At 40.8% G+C, this 19,386-nt stretch overlaps 1 protein-coding gene across 6 annotated transcripts in view; it reads left to right on the forward strand.

Annotated features, from left to right (window-relative positions):
• The first annotated feature begins 15,926 nt into the window (after nucleotides 1-15,926).
• The window catches only part of SLF2 (SMC5-SMC6 complex localization factor 2), a 41,260-nt gene continuing 37,800 nt past the window's right edge, over nucleotides 15,927-19,386 (forward strand). The window contains exons 1-2 of one of the 6 annotated variants that reach the window (XR_011564256.1): nucleotides 15,927-16,575; nucleotides 18,899-18,942. Coding sequence is in view for 4 of the 6 variants with exons in the window: in XM_019952771.2 (XP_019808330.1) it covers nucleotides 16,188-16,327; nucleotides 18,899-18,942 (184 nt within the window). In the remaining 2 variants the exon portion in view is untranslated. The remainder of the gene's footprint in view (nucleotides 16,576-18,898; nucleotides 18,943-19,386) is intronic. The other 5 variants (XM_019952771.2, XM_019952770.2, XM_019952773.2 and 2 more) reach the window with 5 other exon arrangements.

Raw genomic sequence — 19,386 nt, forward strand, 5'->3', positions numbered from 1 at the left:
CAATTTACATTCATCCAGCTTGCCTGAACATTTACATAAAGTTATGAATCATGCACAAAAATGGCCAGAAGGCCTATTTACCTAGGAAAAAGAAGTAAGGTTCCATTAGAAGGTCTGCAGTAATGTCAATCCCGGGGGATTGAGCCAAGCTGGAAAAGAGAAAAACAGATTGGGATTCTTAACAGTTAGATGAATTCCCACTGAGCCAAGCTAGACAGGGGGACAAGTAGAGTGTGGCCAGAGATCAGAGGTGGCAGCGGAAGGTCACAAAGATGTCACGGGAAACTGCAGTGCATAAGGGTGGGCTTTCAGGTTGTGCTTGTGGGAAAGATTCTGTGGCTGAACTTGGCGGCAATGTCTCCAGAGCTGAAACCGGGTAGTAAGACTACACAAGCACACAATTAATGAGTGATATTTCCAGACAAGCCCTAACTGCCTGCTGCCTAAAATGAATTTGTTTTATTTTGTTCTTTCAATTTTCATTATTTCCTGATTGCAAAAGAATTCCTACTCACTGTAAAAAATGTTAAAAGTTCCAGAAATCTGTAATGTGGAAATTAAAACTCTATCCTTCAGAGATAACCACTTTTAATTAGAGGTGTATTTAAGTGTATTTATCCAGATTGCTTTTTCTGCATAGATGAACATCTACTATATATGTAAATTTTTACAAAATCATATTATTAAATCATGGCCAGATTTATCAGTAGAACTTAGGCAACCCTAATCCTGAAAAGGGTTACTATGATGTCCCCTACCCCACCCACGTTTCATTCAAAATAAAAATACTAACCAGTAAAACAAGCATATGGAGATCAAAGCTGTTCTTTTCCCTTTAATGACTATTTCAGTACTTTAAATATATATTCTTTTGAAAATTGTTTTTGCTTCCTTGGCACACCAGGCATACCCCTGGTTTCCACATTAGATCATCTAATACTACATATAATACACATTGTCTTATAACTGGTTTTTCTTTTTCACATAAGATATATCCTGGGCATCTGTCCATGTCAGTATCTAAAGTTTATTGTGACTGGCAGCTGTGGGCTTCTCTCCAGAGGAAAACAGGATCCTTCAACATGCCTGTCACCATGGGTTAGGATCTTGGAGGAATTTTATGGCTTTAATATATTAACATTACAACCAACGACAAGGAAAGTTCCTCCATATTCAGAATTGAGTTCAAGCAACTGAACCTCTTTCAAATTTTTATGGGACGAGATGAGATAGAAACAAATAAACTGACTTGTTCATTTAGTCACAGCATAGTTCAACTTAGGAGCAGTGAATATCATCATGATTAAGGGTGAGGGTAAAAACCAGAGAAAATTCATTAATAGAAGTTTTTCTTTTATGTTATCACTGTTAGAGAATTTAGAATGAGACTACATTTTGATTTGGTTATTTAACTATTGCTTAAATATGGTACTGTTGTAACTGATTTATAATTTTATTGCATTGTAGACAGCGAATGTTGTTTATATGCTATCATTTCCTTGGCATATTGTTGAATCCTGCTGTGACTTAGAACGTGGTCATAAATATTCCACATGTGCTTGAAAAGAATATATATTCAAACTGCAATTTGGGGACTTCCCTGGCAGGTCCAGTGGTTAAGATTCCACACTTCCAATGCAGGGGGTGTGGGTTTGATCATTGGTTGGGGAACTAAGATCCCACGTGCCATGGGGCCACCAAAAAACAAAAAAAAAACAACTGCAGCTTTGTCCACCATCCTGGGTGAAGGAACAAGAAATCAGGAAACTAAAGTCCACATTCCTATTTGAAATTAGAACTGAAGGACAGCTTTTCAAAAATTGTAAATCCTGAAATTATCCTGGCTGAAACCCTTAGAAGATTAAAAAAATTTTTTTTTAATTATAAATATTTTTTAAACTTTCAAACAGAATAAAAATTACAAAGTTGAAAGCAATAATTCCCCAATACCTCTCCTAAATTCTCAATCCCAGAGGTGGGAAGTGGCACAATTAACTTTTTAATTTCCTTCCAGACACTGTCTGTATACATACAAGAAAGTGCAGATACATATTATATGCCTCACCTTATAAGGAAACACCATATAGAAATGGGATTTTATGTATGTATACTGTTGCTGCTGGTAAGTCGCTTCAGTTGTGTCCGACTCTGTGTGACCCCATAGATGGCAGCCCACCAGACTGCCCCGTCCCTGGGATTCTCCAGGCAAGAACACTGGAGTGGGCTGCCATTTCCTTCTCCAATGCATGAAAGTGAAAAGTGAAAGTGAAGTCGCTCAGTCGTGTCCGACTCTTAGCGACCCCATAGACTGCAGCGCACCAGGCTCCTCCGTCCATGGGATTTTCTAGGCAAGAGTAGTGGAGTTGGGTGCCATCTCCTTCTCCTATGTATACTGTTAGCGCTTTGCTTTTTTCACTTAACATGTCTCAGGCATCTTTGTATATCAGCACGTTTGTCCTCTCCATTCTTTTTAATAGCTGAATCGTATTCCATGGTAAAGCTGCTCTATATTTAACAATTCCCTCTTGATGGACCCTTGGGTTATTTCCAGTTTTCTATTACAGACAGAGTTGCTATATGCAACTTTTGTTCACACATGAAATTGCTGCTGCTCAGCTCAGTTTTTTCTTGGGTGAACTGTTCCCTCCCACCGTATGCGTGTGTAAGATCCCCTGGTGTAGGAAATGGCAAGCCATTCTAGTATTCTTGTCTGAAAATTCCATGGACAGAGGAGCCTAGCAGGTTACAGTCTGTGAGGTCACAAAGAGTTGGACATGACTGAGCAACTGAGCATGCTTGCACATTATCATACCAAGAGACAAACACAGAATAACCATAAGAACAGATGTGGAGTGGTACAAAGCTTATAAAGTTTTTACTTTAATAGTTTCTGGCTCTAGTTCCTGACTACCTTAAGACACAGTAAGTGGAATACCTGATTTACAAGGTTTACCAACCCTATATTTGATCCTCCAATTAGGGAAAGTCATATTGACTCTCTTTTTCCATCATATTCCTTCTTCCCCATCCTGCAGATGTCTTATTTCAAGACAACTCTTTAAGGCTCTGAGGACCCTAGATTGAGTTTCCAATTCAGCAAGTCTCTGTCCTGTGTGGTCACCCGTGAGCATTTGTTCCAACTATAGTTTTTAATTATTATGCAACCTCTGTAGGTAGGCTGCAACGTCCTCTGACTAATAAACAGCTTGAAAATGTCAGAACTTTGAGTCCTAAAGCCCGCTAATCCTGGGTGAGTCACACATAACCTCCTGGTACCTGTAACATAAGGCCAGCAGAATGCATAATTTCCAGAGCCCTGCAGAGGGTGATGGGGGTCAGACTGAGGGGGCAGATTTCAATGAGAGAATTCAATCTCAAGGCGAGCTTTGAGTATGAGTGCCTTGTGGGTCAGTACATCTGTGGACACCTGTTGTTTTGCCATTTGCTCTGCTGAATTGGAGCCACCCAGAATCCCCCAGGCTGAGTGCTTGACTTTTACACCTGTCTACATCTGAATTTTTCATTTGTGATCTAAGCCAGCAGCACTTCAAGGGCCTCTAGAAAATCAGGCTTCGCATTTCTAGGTTATGCTCTAAAAAAGAAAAACAAAGCTGCTTCAATCTACTCAGAAAAGTTTTGTTTCTGTTCTGGTCATAAGAACACAAAGTGAGAATTTTGTGTTTCAAAGAGTTCAGAGAAAGAACATTATGCTAAAGACTATTTGAGGCCCCAACATGGGAAACTGGATTTTGGAGGAATCTTGGAACGGATGCTTTGGGTTTACCACAGGTTAAGACCTCAGACTGAAGCTGTTTCATGGGTGAAGAGAAGAGGGAAAGTATGGGTTTGGTGAGTGGCTTGGAGAGTACTAGAGCGGAATTAGCACAGGTTTTTAAAGTGCAAAGAATATTTTCAGATTCATTTAATGTGCTGTATTTTTCTAATGGGCTTCCCTGGTGGTTCAGTCAGTGAAGAATTCATCTGCAACACAGGAGACTTGGGTTCGATCCCTTGGTTGGGAAGATCCCCTGGAGGAGGGCATGACAACCCACTCCAGTATTCTTGCATGGAGAATCCCTATGGACAGAGGAGCCTGGTGGGCTGCAGCCCATGAAGTCACAAAGAGCTGGACACAACTGAGCAACTAAGCACAGCACAGCACATTTTTATAATGCCTCCAGTTATTTCTGGTATGGTAGCTAGACACGACTGAGTGACTTCATTTTCACTTTCATGCATTGGAGAAGGAAATGGCAACCCACTCCAGTGTTTTTGCCTAGAGAATCCTAGGGACGGGGGAGCCTAGTGGGCTGCCATCTATGGGGTCGCACAGAGTTGGACATGACTGAAGCTAACTTAGCAGCAGCAGCAGCAGCTAGGTGCCTGGGATAGATGAACTGGGAAAAGAAGGGAGGAAGCAGGGGTCACTACTGACCAAGACTCAAACCAGGATTAAGTACACAGTGGGTGTTACTCCTGAAATTTTAGTTGGGGGATACCCAAGTGTCACCTAGGCTAGCAAGGCTCCTACACCAAGTATATCCTCTTGCCCTAGAAATCTCCTTCTGAGAAACTGGCCTTGTGTCAGGAAATCAGAGGAAGTTAGGGTTGGACAGGAAACAGACGGGTAACTGACCCAGCTGCAGGAGCTAGCTCCACTTGAGGATACAATAGCTCAGGACAGTGAGAATAATGAATGATTATTAATAATGTGTTAACAAACGGAATCAGAATTAACCTTTACTGAGCCCCCACTATATACTGGACATCATTATAAGCACTTTTTTCATTTACTGTAACAAAGTATACATAACATAACATTTACCATTTTAATCTTCTTTTTTTTTTGGCTGTGAGGCATACAGGATCTTGGTTCATCAACCAAGGATCAAACTCAGACCCTCAGCAATGAAAGTATGGAGTCCTAACCACTACACCACCAAGAAATTCCCTAACCATTTTTAAGTGCACAGTTCTGTAGCATGAAGTATGTTCATCAGATCAGATCAGATCAGATCAGTCACTCAGTCGTGTCCACCTCTTTGCGACTCCATGAATCGCAGCACACCAGGCCTCCCTGTCCATCACCAACTCCCGGAGTTCACTCAAACTCACGTCCATTAAGTCAGTGATGCCATCCAACCATCTCATCCTCTGTCATCCCCTTCTCCTCTTGCCCCCAATCCCTCCCAGCATCAGAGTCTTTTCCAATGAGTCAACTCTTCGCATGAGGTGGCCAAAGTACTGGAGTTTCAGCTTTAGCATCATTCCTTCCAAAGAAATCCCAGGGCTGATCTCCTTCAGAATGAAGTGGTTGGATCTCCTTGCAGTCCAAGGGACTCTCAGGAGTCTTCTCCAACACCACAGTTCAAAAGCATCAATTCTTCAGTGCTCAGCCTTCTTCACAGTCCAACTCTCACATCCATACATGACCACAGGAGTGCAATCGTCACCATCGTCCATCTCTAGACTTTTCATCTTCCCAAACTGAATCTATATCCATTAAACATGAACTCTTCATTCTCCCCTCTTGGTACCCCTTGGTAACCATCATTTTACTGTCTTTATGAATTTGACTATCACAGATACCTCATATAATTGGAATTATACAGTATTTGTTCTTTCATGACTGGTTTGTTTGAGCATAGTCTTCAAGGTTAATACAAGTTGTAGCACATGTCAGAAATTTCCTTCCTATTTAAGCCTGAAAAATATTCCATTGTATGTGTTTATATATATGTATATATGTATAAGTGTATGTGTATATATATATGTATATACATATATATATACACATTTTGTTTATTTATTTGGGTTTCCCTGGTGGCTCTGTGGTCAAGAATCTGCAATGCAGATACAGGAGACTCAGGTCAACACCTGACTTGCTTCCACCTTTTGGCTATTAATAAGTACTTTATTAACTGATTTAATGAAAGCAGATGAGATAGGTACTATTATTATCCCTACTTTACAAATGAGGAATCTGACACATGGAGAAGCTAAGCAATTTCCCAAACTGTAAAGAGCTAAGATTCAAACCCAGGCAGTTTAGCTTCAGAGCCCACACTCCTAACCACTCTGATACACTGCCTCTTGAGACCAAGAGACAGAGCCCTGTGCTATCAAAGCTTCCAGTCTAGAGAGAAGACATACATACAAAAATCATTTCAATGTGAAGTCATAAAGAGGATTGTGGAGTTACTGTGACACCGAGCGCAGAGAAGCTGTGTTGAGCTGCTGAGAGTGAGATGCTGCTCGGTGCTTTGCTCTACACGCTCCCAGCTTACAGGTAAGTCTAAAGCAACTGGGGCCTGGAAAAAAATCACTCTTCTTTTGGGCTTCCCAGGTGGTGCTATTGGTAAGGAACCCACCTGCCCATGAGGAGATGTAAGAGACATGAGTTTGATCCCTGCATTGGGAAGGTCCCTGGAGGAGGGCACGGCAACCCACTCCAGTGTTCTTGCCTGGAGAATCCCATGGACAGAGGAGCCTGGGTCCCAAAGAGTTGGACATGACTGAAGCAAGGCAGCATGCATAGTGCACATAAGAGTTGAACAAAGAGCAACTAGGTCTTTTTAGGGATGTCAGAGAAGTTTTTTCTAGGGGGACAAGATTGCAGTACAGGTGGGTGCACAAAAGCCAAGAAGCATGAGCGAGGCTGATATGTTCAAAGAATGGCCAATTGTTCTGAATGGGTAAGATGTATGGGGAAGAACAGGGTGATGGCCTCTCACAGGTAGAGAGGAATCGGATCATGGAGTACCTATACAGTATACCAAAGAGTGTAAGCCTTTAAAATTGGTTTGTTTGGTGATTCTTTTGTGAATGGTGATGTTTTAGTTTTTGTTTCGTTTCCCCATCAGTAATGAATTTGGGAGTGACTTGCTCAGATGTGCTTGTTAGAAAGATGATTCAGGCTGCAGTGTGGAAGATGGAATGAAGAAGGGCAAATACAAGTCAGAAAGACCAATCTGGAAGCTGTTGCAACATACTTTGCAAAGGACAATTAGGGCCTGTATTGGGGTGCAGCAGGGGGGATAGAAAGGATTTTTTGAGTATTTAAAATATGTATTTTAAAATTTTATAAACAATAAGAAAAATAGATGAGTTTATAAAGTGGATGAAATATAGAAAAGGCAGCTAACAAAAGAATCTTAATGCCCCACTACCAGATTTATGAAGAGAAATCCAACCTAATAATTAAGAGAATGCAAAATAAAGCAGTGAGAAATCATTTTCACCCTTCAGATTAGCAAAAATAAAAAAGGGATGACAATATCAAATATTTGAGCAGACATGAGGAAAACAGTGCTTTCATATATTGCTAGTGGGACTGTAAATTAATTCAGCCATTTATGGAAAGCAATTTGGTAGCATACAATAAACTTGATAATGCAAATACCCTATGACCCAGCAATTTCCATTCTGATTATATAACCCATAGAAATTCTTGCATGTGGGTAAAAAGAAACATGTACAGAGATATCCATGAGACATTGTTTGTAATGGACAAATATGAACTGCAAACAAATAAAATGTACATATTTTTAAACATATACAAAAGAATCCTCTATATTTTTATGACTAGATATAAATACATGTATATCAATGACCTCAGATATGCAGATGATACCACCCTTATGGCAGAAAGTGAAGAAGAACTAAAGAGCCTCTTGATGAAAGTGAAAGAGGAGAGCGAAAAAGTAGGCTTAAAGCTCAACATTCCAAAAACTAAGATCATGGCATCCGGTCCCATCACTTCATGGGAAATAGAAGGGGAAACAGTGGCTGACTTTATTTATTTTTTTGGACTCCAAAATCACTGCAGATGGGGATTGCAGCCATGAAATTAAAAGACGCTTACTCCTTGGAAGGAAAGTTATGACCAACCTAGACAGTATATTAAAAAGCAGAGACGTTACTTTGCCAACAAAGGTCCATCTAGTCAAGGCTGTAGTTTTTCCAGTAGTCATGTATGGATGTGAGAGTTGAAGTATAAAGAAAGCTGAGCGCCAAAGAATTGATGCTTTTGAACTGTGGTGTTGGAGAAGACTCTTGAGAATCCCTTGGACTGCAAGGAGATCCAACCAGTCCATTCTAAAGGAGATCAGTCCTGGGTGTTCATTGGAAGGACTGATGTTGAAGCTGAAACTCCAGTATTTTGGCCACCTGATGCAAAGAGCTGACTCATTTGAAAAGACCCTGATCGGAGAAGGCAATGGCACCCCACTCCAGTACTCTTGCCTGGAAAATCCAATGGACAGAGGAGCCTGGTAGGCTGCAGTCCATGGGGTCCCTAAGAGTCGGACACAACTGAGCGACTTCACTTTCACTTTTCACTTTCACGTGTTGGAGAAGGAAATGGCAACCCACTCCAGTGTTCTTGCCTGGAGAATCCCAGGGACGGGGGAGCCTGGTGAGATGCCGTCTATGGGGTCGCACAGAGTCGGACATGACTGAAGCGACTTAGCAGCAGCAGCATTTGCTTGGAAATCTGCCTTTCTTCAAGATTCATGTCAATCGATTTAAGGCCCAGGATGACTCACCTTGTGCCAATGTTATCTCAAGACACATGTTGTGGGTGACGGGCCTAGTGCCACTCTCTGAGAGTTGAGACATTTCCTTTGTCTAATTAGCAGGCTGCTAGTCGGTATGTAACTGCCTGCTAAAGACTAGCTGGGGCAGGGGGCGGGGGCAGTCTTTCTGCCCCCTTCTGATGTCTATGCCAGAATCTTTCTCTATCTCCTTTATACTTTAATAAAACTTGATTACATAAAAAAAAAAAGACCCTGATGTTGGGGAAAATTGAAGGCAGGAGGAGAAGGGGACGACAGAGGATGAGATGGTTAGATGGCATCACCAACTCAATGGACATGAGTCTGAGTAAACTCCGGGAGTTGGTGATGGACAGGGAGACCTGGCGTGCTGCAGTTCATGGGGTCGCAAAGAGTCGGACAAGACTGAACGACTGAACTGAACTGAACTGAACTGAAAACATGAGGAATATGAGGCTTGCAGACTTGAAAAGGAGTAGGAGAGAAGAGAATTAAACTGGAGTCTCAATAAAAAAAGACTTACCTACTCCCATAAATAATGTTATATGTTTTTAAAACATACAATGTTTTATTATGAAATTAAAGAAAACCAGGAACTTGTTTGGCAGTCCAGTTGTCGGGACTCTCCACCTTCCAATCCAGGGAGTGTGGGTTCGATCACTGGTCGGGGAGCTAAGATCCCACATGACTTGTGGCCAAAAAGTCAGAACATACACAATGGAAGCAATGCGTAAGAAATTCAATAAAGACTTATAAAAAATAAAGGAAAACTAAGGAAAACCAGGAAAGAGAAGTAAAAGATTAAAATTGTTTAATAGTTGTGAGTTCAGAATGGTGAATATGTTGTAATATTATTCTTTGTATTTGCCTATATCTTTGTTCTAAAAAGAATCAGATATGTGTGTGGGGTGTGTGTGTGTGTGTGGTTATGGCGAAATTAATTTACAGTCCCACTAGCAATATATGAGAGCACTGTTTTCCTCATGTCTGCTCAAATATTTTACATTGTCATCCTTTTTATTTTTGCTAAGAAAGGACAAAGTGATATTTAGAGGGCAAAATCACTGATTTGATGACATAACAGGTGGCAGCTGAGGGTGACAGAGGGGAGAGATTAGTGGGACTCCCAGGTTTGTGGTTTCAGCGACAGGTGAGGGAAGATGATGAAACCATCCACTGAGATAAGAAATACAGGAGGAGAGAACCTTAAATCTGGAGGTCAGGGAGGGAAGATAATAGGTTCTACTGAAGACACCTTGAGTTTGAGAACCCAACCACAAATGTTTTTACTACCAAATCCCTGGTCAGAGAAGGTAACTTAATGGTCTCCACATTGCCCTCCAAAAGAGGCAGTAGGAACAAGGGTGTCAGTGGCAAGTGGAAGGGAAATGAAGGAGAAATGAACAGAAGCTAATAGAAATAGTGGAGGACATCTGGTGAAGTCTTCACGGAAAGCAATTAATGTAACAGTGTAACTTTTCATCCAAAACCATTGGTCCTTTTATTTTATGATAGATAGATGATAGATATAATAGATAAATAGATAGGCAGAGATAGGGATATGTGTTTCTTTGGGAAAGTAATATATACACTTGATAAAATAATTTTCACAAATAGGGGAAAACCTCTATCCAGAGGCAACTGCTGTTATGAGCTTCTTTACCTATGCTCAGGTTAGACACTCAAAAGTACCAATGACTGCTGTCTATCAAAATATAAAACATACATGTCCTTTGACCCAGCAATTCCCTTCCCAATGTATAGAGATATGCTTCTATGTTCACAAAGGTGAATAAAAGGTATAAAGGTATAAAGGTTCATTGCATCATGATCAGTAATATAAGGCTGTAAGGGAACTAACTTAACTAAGTTACCGGCCAGTGCATAGAGTAGAATACTATGTTGCATTAGGAAGTTACTTGGAAAGCACAGCATCCTTCCAGAGATAGTCTTGGCACATACATACAAATAACTCTTTTTATTTATACAAGCAATAGCACATGTATACACTGTAGCATACACTGTTCTGCAACTCAATTTTTCACTTAGGGTATCTTAGAGATTGTTCCATACTAGTTTATATTGTTAACAAGGGTTGAGTGCATGCATACTCAGTCCTGTCCAACTCTGCAACTCCAAGGACTATAGTCTACCAGGCTCCCAGTCCATGGGATTCTCCAGACAAGAATACTGGAGAGGGTTGCCATTCCTCCTCCAGGGGATCTTCTGGACCCAGGGATCAAACTCACGTCTCCAGTATCTCCTGCATTGGCATGCAGATTCTTTACCACTGAGCCACCTGGGAAGCCATCACAAGTGTTGAGAGTTCAGCTAAATTACTCCATTTTATTGCTACCTCAGCATCCATGTTGTGTGGCCAAGCAGGCTTTGGTGGCCTTGAACTGACCTGATTCACGTACCTATCTAAGCTCTGTAGACAGAAATATGAGACCCCTCTTTGTACTTCTTGGAGCCAGAAATCTAGAATTTTGTGTGAAATCTCTTGATTTTTCAATGTTGCCCCATACTTTTACAAAAGAACTCTTTGGAAGTTTAAAAAGAAGGTGATGAAAGATGGCTCCTTCAGGAGGCCATCTTGTCATGCCTGGCATAGAGGGTTCAGTACTTTGGTGCTGTGCAAGTTTACAGCTTAAGGAACAGTGGTGGCAGAATGCCTCTGAAGAGGCAAGTCATAACCCAGTAAAGAAAGGTCTTACAGGTCATCACAGGCGTGTTGAATTCTGGGAAGAGCATTGCAAAAGTATGAGATCAGATGTATTATCCTCAAAGAGACTCTCTTCTTTGCAGGGTGGTAGGGTTTCACATGAGAGATGAGTTGGACAAGGTATATAAGGTCCTTCTACCTCTTTTGTATCATTTTCCCTTTCCTCCTATTTCTTCCTCACAGTCTCAAGATTACTGAAGACAAGGAGGGATCTGATAGGGCCACTTGAGCCACTCCTCCCCATCTTGAAGTTCTTATAGCCTGGGAAGGGTAAAGGCACTCTCCTTTGAAAAGACAGTCTGCCTTCCTCTTCAAGCCTCCCCCACTCCTGGAAAATATGGTCTTAAAAGGGCATAAGGGGAGCCCGAGTTATGTCTCTCCACCCTCCCCACCAGCAGCAGTGACAAAAGAAAGCCTATCTTTTGCCCTCCAAGCAGCTTCTGCTGTTCTATTTCACTAATACACAGAAGTGTGAAATATGAATACAGATTACAGCAACAACTTTCACAAGTTTCCACTACTGCCCACAGTAGGGCCACAGAAATACCTTTTACATCATTGCCATATAAAATACATACGTGCAACTGAAATAAGTAAAAGTCTTGTGAAAAAACACATACTCATACACTGTATGCACTCTCTATTCCATTGTCTTTTTTCATGTGGCCTGTGACTCATTACATCAATTTCAAAACCCTCTAATGAGTGGCTCACCCAGTGTGAAAAATACCTGATTCAGGCTGGAGTTCCAAACCAATATTTACAGTCTCTTATTTTTCAGATAAGATGAATGATAACTATGCCTCCCAAACTAGTAAACAAGATGTCTCTAGATAAAACATAGAGACTTTTTTCTGGTTATTATTTATTAGTTTTTAGAATTAGCTTTCATTTGGAAAGTTAGTCCTAAGTTGGAGAATGATTTTTAAGTTTTCTTCTAAAATAAATGTTTACATTTAAAAAGTGATTTAGAAGTAATTCAAATTTAACTGGTTGTCCTGTGGATTTTTAAATTCCTGTGTTTTGTTGTTGTTAATTTTTTGGCCATGCCATGCAGCTTGTGGGATCTTAGCTCCCCAACCAAGGACTGAACCTGGGCCCTTGGCAATGAAAGTTCGGATTCCTAACCACTGAACTGCCAGGGAATTCCCTAATTTTTTTTTTAAATTGTGGAAAAACCATTTAACAGGAGTTTTAGCCTCTTAATAAAACTTTAAGTATAGCATACATTAAAAAAAAGTGATTTACAGAAAAAGTTAAATATTAATATAGGAAACATTCAGGTATGTCAAAAATTACAAATATGTTACTCATGTTCTAAAGCGTGGGAAATAGTATCTTGCACCATTCTGTAATGAAATAACAAGAAACTTTCCTTAACATTAGATCTGCTTCTGCAGTTTTTCTAATTAACTCTCTGGAAGTTTAAGTTTCAGGACATGACATGATATCATATTACATTTGATTTTTTCCCAGCAGCCCTTTAAAACCAAGCTAGTGGGTCAGGTAGATCCCCTGAAATAGGAAATGGCACCCCCACTTCAGTATTCTGGCCTGGAAAATCCCATGGACAGAGGAGCCTGGTGGGCTATAGTCCATGGGGCCACAAAGAGTCAGACACGACTGAGTGACTGAGCACAGTGCTTTTTCGAAGCACTTGTTGGGCAGTTTTGAGTTCGGCATCTATTTGCAGATCTTGAGAGGCTGGAGGTTGCCTTCCCTCCTTCAGATCATCACGTGGTCTTTTTCAGTCAGGCTTTCAAGTTAATTATTTCCTGTTTTTCAGAGTCTGCTCCTTATCCCCTTTCCCAGGTCACCCTCTACCCTCCCCTCCACACACACATTCTTGGCCACCAGCAGGCAGTTCTGCAGCAAACCCATCTTTGTCTCTCAGTCTACCCTGGAGCACCCTCCAATAAGAGCCTTGGGGTTTCTTCCAGAGTGTAGCAATGTTAGAGCAGAACTGTGTCATTACTGTAGAATCAAGAGTTCCCAGCTTGTTAGTAACGTTCTGTGTAACTTACTGACCTTTTGTTCTCAGAGTCCCTGCCTGCAAAGGTACTTCATGAGCCCATCTCCCTAAATTGTTTTCTCTTTTTGTGACTGTATCTCTGGCATCAGCTATACTGTCACTCCTTTCAGGATTCCCACGCTGGGCTTGACGCTCCCAGCAGATTTGATCTGTTTTGCACGTAACATTGTTTCTGTGACTGACTGACCCGTCCCTTCTCATCAAGGCCAAGGTCTGTGCTCCTCTATTGTCTTTAACAATACAGGGTGCTAAATTGTGCTGAGTACCCCATAGAACCCTCATGCCTAGAAGCCACTCCCTTCCTGTGGTCTTTGTTTCCTCATCCACAGAAATCTTAAACTAGTCTTTTAAGGTCATTGGCCTTCATTTCTTCATTTACTTTTCCAATCTTGGCTGAGGTTTTAAGTCTCTAATTCAGCCCTGTCTACTTTATTCATCATCCTCTCGCCCCAGCCATTTTTCTCTACCCTGGTCTCCTCACCGGCAACATCTTTCACTTAGTACAGCTTCCAGGCCATTTATGTACATAGAGATAGAGATATATACCCACACAAATTCAAAGTAAGAGAAGGGATTAAAAACACATAATAAGACTAACACTATTTACAGGAGTGGGGAAGAGCTTCAGAAGCTCCCAGATGTTCTGGTTGATATGTAGAGCATATTTCATCCTGCAACCTAAATCTGCATCATTCTCAAACACAGTTTAAACAAAGAAGAGCCTTGATGCTTATTGAGGATTTAGATAACTACTTCCCTGTTAAGAAGAGATTTTTAAAATTATGTTTTTATTATGACTCCATCTCCATTTATTGATCAAGGGATTTCTTGCCTCACTTAACTCCTTAATCTGCTGCTCAGATTAAGAAAATTCGAAAACTATTGTTTGGTAGCGTAAGTACAGCCTTTAAAGCGATACCTTGGAAGCTGGATGATTCAAATACTATAATCCAAGAAAAGCAACTAATTGATCATGCAGAACATGCTTTTATGCATTACTCTTTTTTACGGACTGAGCATGCAATGAAACGAATCCGATTAAATGTTTTATAGATGTGCAGTTACAGAAACAGGAACTTGCTAGTGTCGTAACATTCAGAACACAGTTATACAACAGGTTGCAAATAATGTGTAAAAACCCTTAATAAATATATGTCACTAACCATCCAACACATTTTGAGCATCTATTATATTCTTTTTCATCTAAGAAACAATGCTAGGTATAGTAACTTCTCAGATACTGGGAGCAGAAAAATGCCCCTTATTTCAGTGTATCCATGTATATATACTTTGGGGATGAATGAGAGACCTACATCCCTACTACCTAGTATCCGTGTATATATACTTTGGGGATGAATGAGAGACCTGTATGTTCAGTTTACCTTCTACCCTCCACTTTGCCCTCCCTGTTGGCCACTTTATTCCTCATTAATTCTTTCTCCTGAGGGCTAAAACAGGTGAGGGAAGGAGGTGAACTTCAGGCCAGTTAGGCATGCTTAGCTACAGAAGCAGTTAAATCTCAGTACAATAAACTTGAAATACCTGTCTAAATTCTTCATTGTCATTTAAGATTTTGTTCCATCCAATTGATTGAACAGGCCTGACAGTTATGGCTTGAACATCATTAAGACTGATATTTTGGTTAATAGTTATAACAATATCAGACTCATCTCTGGAAGATTTTATAGTAAGTTAAAGTCTGTTTAAAGAACAATTGCAAGAGAACATTAATTCACACAGTACTTACTACATGAGAGTCTCTGAGCTGTGCACTTTGCCTGGCTTATCATTTTTATAAGCAATTGCCCAGAAAAGTAGAATGCCCATTTTATAGATGTGGAAACTGAAGCTCAGAGCCACTCAGACCAGCCTCTCAGTTTGTAGGCAAAACCCTAGCTAACAGCCTCCAAAGCACAAACCCCTTACAAAGGATGGGAGACTGCTGGCACTTTTCACTAATCTATGCAGTCCACACTTAACATGAGTAATTGAAAGCTGACCTTATGTTCCTTTCAAAAATCTCCACGGAATCTGGCTCCAGAGACTTTACGGATAACTCATCACAGCAACTGAGAAACAAAATGCGTTTGTGTAATAAAAAGTCTTTATTTCAATGAGGTTTTTTTCCTTCTTTTAAAAAAAGAGAGAGAGAGAGGAGCCACTCCAGCATTCAACAAGAACCCTCACACAATGAACAAGTCTTCACATTGGGTTGTGCCGACTACTGAGGAAATGGTGACAGCATCAGCACACTTCGGCCTAAGATGTTAAGAGAACGATGTAATGAACAGCTGGGGATTTCTGAGGCACAATTGTGTGACACAAGAAGCCCAACTATTGGCAATCTTCATTGGGGGAAGCTGCTGGGCTCGGGTTTGCTTCAGCAAATCTTGCCCCTCGCCTTCCTCAAGACGGGTATCGCCAGCTACCGCAGCGCCCTTGGCATCCCGCGCCTTCCGGCCCCCACATGCCCGCCAAAGCGGACGCGGCCCGACCGCCGAGGCGCCCCACCCCCCCACCCCGTGCACGTGACGGGGGGGGGGGGGCAGTGTTCCTCCCCTCCTCCCCACCCCCTCCCCCGAAACCCTGCCTTCTCTTGAGAAGCTACGGCTCTCTATTGCACCACTATTGGAATGACCTCCGTGCCGGCCAATAAGAACGCGTCACTTCAAGTAAGACCCGCCCCCTGTGGGTCCTCAGGTTCCTTCCCGCTCACACCGGAGTCACTTCCGAAGAGAGAGAACCGCCATGAAGAGGGAAGGGGGTGCCGCCCACCTCTGCTCCGACAGCATCCCCGAGTCCCAGCAGCAAGACGGCAACCACGCATCCAACTTCTCCAGCTACAGCTCATGCCGCCGTCGCCAGCGGCGCCGACATGACAAGGCGCTGCATGCCCGCTAGGCCAGGTTTCCCCTCATCCCCAGCCCCGGGGTCGTCGCCCCCGCGCTGCCATCTGAGACCCGGTAGTACCGTCCCTGCTGCAGCGGGAAAGAAAACAGAGAGGCCTGGGGACAGGTACCGTGCAGAGGGCTTGAGAAGGGGCCGGGTCGCGGGGGCAAGGGTATGAGGGAGGTCTGCGGACGGTTGCTTTTCCAGTTCCCGCCATCCTCCGCGAGCTCAGGCCTCCGCGTCCGGGGCCTGGCAAACCCCTGCCCCGCCTCCACGCGGGGACTGCTGGGAGCTCGAGTCTCGTTTTCTGTAGTTGGGACGGTGTTCTCGGTCTAGTGACCACAACCTGGATGGCTTCGAACCAACCGCCTTGGGTAGAATGTAATTTTTGTCCTTTATTTTAGCTGGACTCTGGGCCCTAACTGCTAAATGCATACTTAAGTGGTTTTCTCTGCATTGTCGGTTCTCCTCATCCTAGTGGTTGAATGGTATAAGCATTTTCTATATTGTGGGTGAAATTATGTAAGATGTGATGACGGAAACAACTTTGATGAATTGCTTTAAAGTCTAGTACACGCGATAAATCTAAATTTAAAGAACATGCAGATTAGGAGTGTGTTGTGTTTTCTCTCCAAGAGGCCAGGTTTTCTTGTAAAGATTTTGTTGGAGCTATGTAAAAAGATGGAGAATTTCATCAAATGACATTCTCTGACAATAAAACATGTTTAAATTCTCTTCGAACTTGGGTACTGTCTTTTTTATTTTAAGTTTGAAAACTTGTAATATTAGTTTAACAGTAAATTTATCTTCTGATCTTGTGGTACAGGTCCACAATCCCTTATGTTAATTCTGAAAGCCAGAAAGTTACTAAAACCTAAAGTTTCTAGTAAGTTTGGCACCACATCTAACTTGGCAGCCAGACCTGACCAGAACTAGAGGAAGGCTATAGTTGGTCATCTCTTTAAGTGTGAGTCTAAGTTCTGCTGGAAAAACATTTACGTATTTCCTTACAGAGTGCAGTCTCAGACCCCACTGGGGGCTTTCCATAATGCATCCAAGTTACCGCCTTTCTAAAATACAATAAATTCAGAATTATAAAACACACTGGTTCCCAAAAGTTTCAGATGAGGGTTTGTGTGCTGTTACACATGATTTTGTTTAACTAGTTATAAGTAAATAATGGACCTTTCTGTGCATTTGAATTTAGGGGATTGTTACTTCTTGAAAGTTACATTCATGGTTATTTTACAGGTTTCTTGTGTGTTATACCCAAAGCCATTTTTCTCCCAGGGGTAATAAACAAAAAGATGTAATACTTTAGGCAAGAGATACAGTGTTACTTTTAGTAATTTAAAAACATTCAGTATTACCTTGCTTTGAGTTAATTAGCTGCTTTTTAGTCCATTCTCACCTCCCTTTACTCAACCAATAGCAAGATATTATCCTTCTCCCCTTTGCAAAACCTGTAGTATTTCTTTACTCTGATGTAATTTATTTCGTGAGGGAAAAAATGCATAGATTCTCCCTTAGCGTGTCACTCATTCATTTCAGGGCTGCTTAGCTTTTCTATTAATATCTCAAACAAACATTGTAGACTCTCAGTACCCCCTTAAAGATGGGCATCGCTATTCTGATGTGGCCAGTAAAGAGTGCAAGATGTAAAAGCAGCATAAGCTTCAGGGACTCCCATTGTTCAAGTTTTCTCTGAGCAGTCCAATCTCATAGTGGATAAATGTTTAGGGGAACTTGTCTACCACTTATTTTCTTTCAGCTAAAACGAAGAAATTTTAGTAAAATTTGCCAGAAAGGTGACTTTTTTGTTCTACTTAGTAGTAACACCGCTCTGTGCAGTTGGAAACTAAATACATAAATCAGAATACAAATTCTAGTAATATGGTCCTACTTCACTGTGTTCATTGTAGAGTGCAGAAATCCTTAAAAATTAAAAAGTTTGATTTTTGTTATTCTTTACTCCTTAACGTCTTTTTCTCTGTTTTGTTCTTTTTCCTGGGCAACACATTGATTTTGTAAATATCTTAAGAATTCTTGGTAAATTAAGACTTTGAAACACTCCTCATTCCAATTTTTGCTATTAGATTAACATCCCACTGTAGTGTATAAAGAATGTAGTATAAGCTTAGATCTTTTTCTGCCTTCTGCTCAGCACACTCTTTAGCTGCCTCTCCAAACCAGCAAAATCAACCATGTTTGCCGTTCTACCATCTACTCTTCTTAAGAGTCTGCTCAAGTTTTAATGGGTTTTTATAATCTCCATTATTCATTCAGCAAACATCTCTAGAACAAATTTTGTACCTGTCACTGGAGATTTCAAGGAATAGGATCAGATCCCTTCAGGTTCTTTTATTCTCCCACATAGCAGCAAGCCTTTCAGTCCTAAAAAGCTGTCTACCGATTCCTTAGATCCACACTCCAGTCTTATCATTTTTGTACTATGAAGTATATAAACTTCAGTTTTGCTTTTATAAATTTACTCCTACAGGAACTGGTGAACTATATTAAAAAAAAAATTTTTTTATAATCAGCTTAGTAAAGCAATATTGTCAGAACATGATTAAGCCAGATAGTGAAATTCAGCCTCTAGTCTGTAAATCTACTAGTATTCTCAACTTAATCTGAATTATTGAAGTTTTAATATTTGCCAATGTGATCCCATATTAGTTATGCTTTTATTTTCAGGAAACAGTCAATTATAGATTTCTTCAAACCAGCTTCAAAACAAGGTATGTATACTATTCATGCATTTTTTGTGGGATCTTTTGGGGAGGGAGATGGAGTTGATTTTTAAATCTACTCTTAACTTACTAATTTGATGAAATATGGTGTTCAAAATTGAAAATATAAAGAAGATACAGTGTTGTTTACAAAGATAAACAAGTTCTAAAATCATGAAGAAACTTTGCTGTTATGGTTTCTTACATTTAAAATATTCAAGTCAATAATGTTCATTAAGTATACTATTTTGATTCTGGATTAAAGTAACTTCATAAATAGAGCCATGGAGAACTTACATGATGCGGAAGAGAGTTTTATGAAAGTAAGGCTTTAAAATCATGTCTTGATTCTACCCCCCATAAAATGTGTATCATTATTTAAATATAAATTTGAAAACATTTGTGATAGCTTAATATTTTAAGTGTTAATTATAATATTTATACAAGTGTAAT

The sequence above is a fragment of the Bos indicus genome, chromosome 26 (genome assembly GCF_029378745.1).
Source record: "Bos indicus isolate NIAB-ARS_2022 breed Sahiwal x Tharparkar chromosome 26, NIAB-ARS_B.indTharparkar_mat_pri_1.0, whole genome shotgun sequence".
Classification (NCBI taxonomy): Eukaryota; Metazoa; Chordata; class Mammalia; order Artiodactyla; family Bovidae; genus Bos; species Bos indicus.